This window comes from Cryptotermes secundus, unplaced genomic scaffold (genome assembly GCF_002891405.2).
Source record: "Cryptotermes secundus unplaced genomic scaffold, Csec_1.0 scaffold58, whole genome shotgun sequence".
Taxonomy (NCBI): Eukaryota; Metazoa; Arthropoda; class Insecta; order Blattodea; family Kalotermitidae; genus Cryptotermes; species Cryptotermes secundus.
In genome coordinates, this window is record NW_019734309.1 from 139,767 (window position 1) to 143,830 (window position 4,064).

The 4,064-nt window shown below is 39.7% G+C and overlaps 1 protein-coding gene across 1 annotated transcript in view; it reads right to left on the reverse strand.

The window, feature by feature from the left end:
* Positions 1-1,177: 1,177 nt before the first annotated feature.
* Positions 1,178-4,064, reverse strand: part of LOC111868405 (RNA polymerase-associated protein RTF1 homolog) — a 39,939-nt gene continuing 37,052 nt past the window's right edge. The window contains exon 14 of the mRNA XM_023859009.2: positions 1,178-3,171. Coding sequence (XP_023714777.1) covers positions 3,065-3,171 — 107 coding nt within the window. The 3' untranslated portion in view covers positions 1,178-3,064. The remainder of the gene's footprint in view (positions 3,172-4,064) is intronic.

Sequence of the window (4,064 nt, forward strand, 5' to 3'; positions counted from 1 at the left end):
TGTTTCTAATTCGTTCTACAGTCTTATGTGCAACAATTTGTTATATTCTAATAAACTGTTGCATATAAGACTGTAGAACTAATTAAAAACCCTTTCTGTTATAAAGACTTCACTAAAAGCTGGATAACAAGAACTATTTTTCCTGGAGGAAAATTCTAGAAACACCCATATTTTTGGACCTGTTCAGTGAGAGGAGGTTTCAGCTTCTATTCAAGTTTCTTCATTTTGTAAAATAAAGTATGTAAAAAGTAAAGGAATCCCTGCAACAGGCTGTGGAGGCCCATAAGGTTGTGAGATGTTGAGGTTCCCACATTTTCTAGACAATTGGCTCACAGATGGCAGTAAGGTTGTCAGCCCTAGGCAGCGGCCGCCCTTTGCCCCCAAGAACATTCCAAGAATATTCCTGGTACTCATTTCTGTTAGAGGCTGAGTCAACTCCAGGGCTATAGTGTGGCTGGAAGGATTAAGTCAATTGAAAATAATCCAATGACCTCATCAGGACTTGAACCCACAACCTTCCAGCTTGTAGCATAGGGCCTCAAACAACTATGCTAACACGTGCCCCTTCATTTTGTTGACAACAAAAAAGGTTAACATCATGAAACAAGCCTCGACTGTGAAAACTGTAAGGTGGACCTGTGTTCAGCACCGTTTCCAACTTTACCATATGGTGGCTGACTTCTAGAGATGTGACAGAGGATCAAGGTTCAGCAAGTGGCTGAGAAATGTCTGAATGTTAAGATTTTAGTGGCTACAAAGTGTACTATGGGCTGGTACTGAAAACTACCTAATAATTATAGACCTTCCCAGTATGTGCCACTGGAACTGCAACGTTTCCAGCAGCATTATTGTTTTAGTGATGATTGCATAGTCCTCACAAGATAATGATTTTGCAGATGATGTTTGGAAGAACAAATAGCTTTTGTTACACAGTTCATGCACTCAAAGTAGCCTTGAGTTTGCGAAAGAAGTGCAAATTCAGCCCATATGGCAATAAGAAATGTTTGTTATCAAAGAGGCAGGCAGAGCTGTAGTAGGTGACAGTGAAATGTCACAATAATCAAACATGCAAGTGCGTGTTTAGACTGGAGGCAGTTCTGTCTGTCAGCTTCTGAGATAGTATTTCATCTCTAAACACCACACACTGGTCAAAAGTGTGTATACTAAATGTACATGCCTTTGTGATCACGCACTGGGAACTGACAGACATGCGAGTGGCAACAGTGGCATACTTTCTGAGAATAAAGCCAAAGTATAGAATGTTACTAAATAATATATATATATAAACTTTAATGTAATGGCTAGATATAAATAAGCATATAAATATATGAACTCTGATAAGCAGTCTTTCAGAGACTTTGTGTTTCACAATTCTATGACACATGGTTGAGATATTATATTTTAAACAGGGAGAAACAATTGCAAATTAAACACCGCAGTAACAAATTTAAATGTATGGTGAATTTTAATGCCTGACTGCGAGAGATAAGAACAAGCAATATATACCATGTAACTTATACTGACTTCTGAGGTCTCAACTGCTAACTGAACTATGAGCAGGACAAATGCACGAATTCTAATCTCAAGTGTTAATGTCTCAGTATATAGTGTCATCACAACAGTAAGGAAATGTGAAACTTGGAACGCGTATGTCTCACACTCTTTGCAATCAGTGCCTTGACTGAGGCAGCAAGTACTACAACTACTGTTTCCTGGGATGTGACACCATTTAGTCTGGTACACAGGTACCAACCTTTCGGAGAAAGCGGCTCCTACCACCTCCAGTGCAAAACTGGGTAAAACTGTCATATCAAGGACTGGCACTGGGAGAAAACCAATCAGAAGTGTAAACTGAATGTTATCCAGTGGCCTTAAAAGGGCTACATTTGTCATAACCAGGGCCAGAGAATTCCACCCACTGATTCACTTTCGGTCACATCCCTGCCCTCCCTTCTCTATATCAAATTATTCCCTGAAGATGGAGGCAGCAGGTTCCACTGAAACATGTACCAGACCACATGGCACCACATTCTGTAAGAGAGTAATCTTCACAGTCAACACCACGTAAACCAAAAGCCTCAAAAAGTAAATATTATGATTATGGTCTTGTGGGACCTGATGTCACCCAGTACAGTAGACAGGTACCAATGTTTTAATAACACCTGCTGACCCAGTTTTCAGGGTAGAAGTCTCCCCTGAGAAGTTTGTACCAAACTACATGGTATCACATCCCAGAAAACTGCACTTCTAATGAACTAATTATTTTAAATATTACTTGTACTCAAGATTTTGATATTAAATATTTAAAATAGAATATGTAACAGAGTGATGTTACACAGCATTGCTTACAATCTCTAAATATAAAACAGAAAAGAAAATGTCAGCTTTAAAACATTTAACCACATATTCTGCCAGTATTAAAAATCATAGAAATGAATGTCAGTGGGTGAAATGAGATTCAAAATATCAAATGCCTCAAAATCAAAAGAAATTTCAACACAAGAATACAGCGGTTAAGTAACACTTCTTGTTTGCACTGTCTTCCTTTCAATGAAAGATGATGCCATTAAAATATACATCAAAATGCCACAGTATAAACCAGACAATACAGTTTACTTAATATGCGGTTGATATTCAAACATATTACGACACTTAATCTATGGCATACATTGGAATTACTCAAATCCAATCTCAGTCACAAATATTTTATTGCAGGCCTCACTTGCAGGAAACCTCCCACCCCTTTTGTTATTAACCTCTGTCGTCTTGGATTACATGATTGTCGGCTGGACCTTCCACATGCAAAAATATCCACTGCACGGCAGATGACACAGGTCAACAAATCAGCTTTTGTGTTTATAAATAGTACTCAGAAATACTCATAGTAAATATGTGATAGTTTGGTCAACACATTACACAACTCCCAGTTGCAAACCGTAGCAGATACTATACCTGAAATTATAATACTATGGCCATGAAAAAAAGACTATTTCTGATGACGATGATGATGGTGATGGTGATTTAGAACATCCACAACACAAAACACAAGCACAATCAACAAGTTTCAAATAAGTCCTCTTTTCTTTTTGTAGTCCTCAAGGTTCAATGATCGTCTAGGTCCTGTATCCTTACCCATGTTCATTGGCTTTGGTGTCACATTAACAGGGTTATCTGCAATAAGAAGCAGACCAAATGTATGCCACATACCTGCGATGCACAACTCACTCATCATTAAGCAGTGGGTAAGGTAAAAGGTAAGGTGAAGCTGTACCTGTGCTTAACTAATTAAGACTACTCCATGAAAATGTATCAGGGAGTGGATGTATAGATCCACATTACCTTGACCTCGGCACTAGGTGGAGATGAGCGGTCAGCTTCATGCCCTGGCCACTTTACTCACAGGGAAAGAGCCCCTGGTACCCTTTGGATAGGAGGCTGTGTAGGCCCCAGAGCTAGTCTGGATGACACAGAGAAGTGAAAATTCTTGCCCACACTGGGACTTGAACTCCAACCCCTTGGTCGTCCAGCCTGTATCTTAAACAGTTGGATGATTACTAAATAGGAGAGTGGAAAAGGCATGGAAGGAAACTTACTTACCAACACATGAAATACAGTCTCTTATATAAAACCACCCGTTGATAGATCCTCTAACAGTGGAGGGTCTGCACACTAACTTGAGCAAAATTCTGAACACAGGTATAACGTCATGTATCATTCCATTCTCCACCACCCCCACCCTATTTCCTGCTTCATCCCCCTCTTTCTTTATTACCTTCTACACCCTCCTGGGCCACTATGTCTATGTTTGTTCACTGCTCCATTTTGTCCTGCCTGTGCATTCACCTTCAGGATGTCCTGCAGTTCTCTCAGTGTTACTGTGCACATGCCGTAGAGTGCACTGAAAAGTGGTTTCCCATTTAAAAATTTGCAAAATTTTGCTCTGTTCTCCTCTGCACCATTTGCATTAGAGGTGCACTCAGAGCTTTCTCCCACTTCACAGTGAAAATCCAGCAAGGGTCTCAATATCACTGAGTAATTTATATACTTGTACTACAACAGCTTCT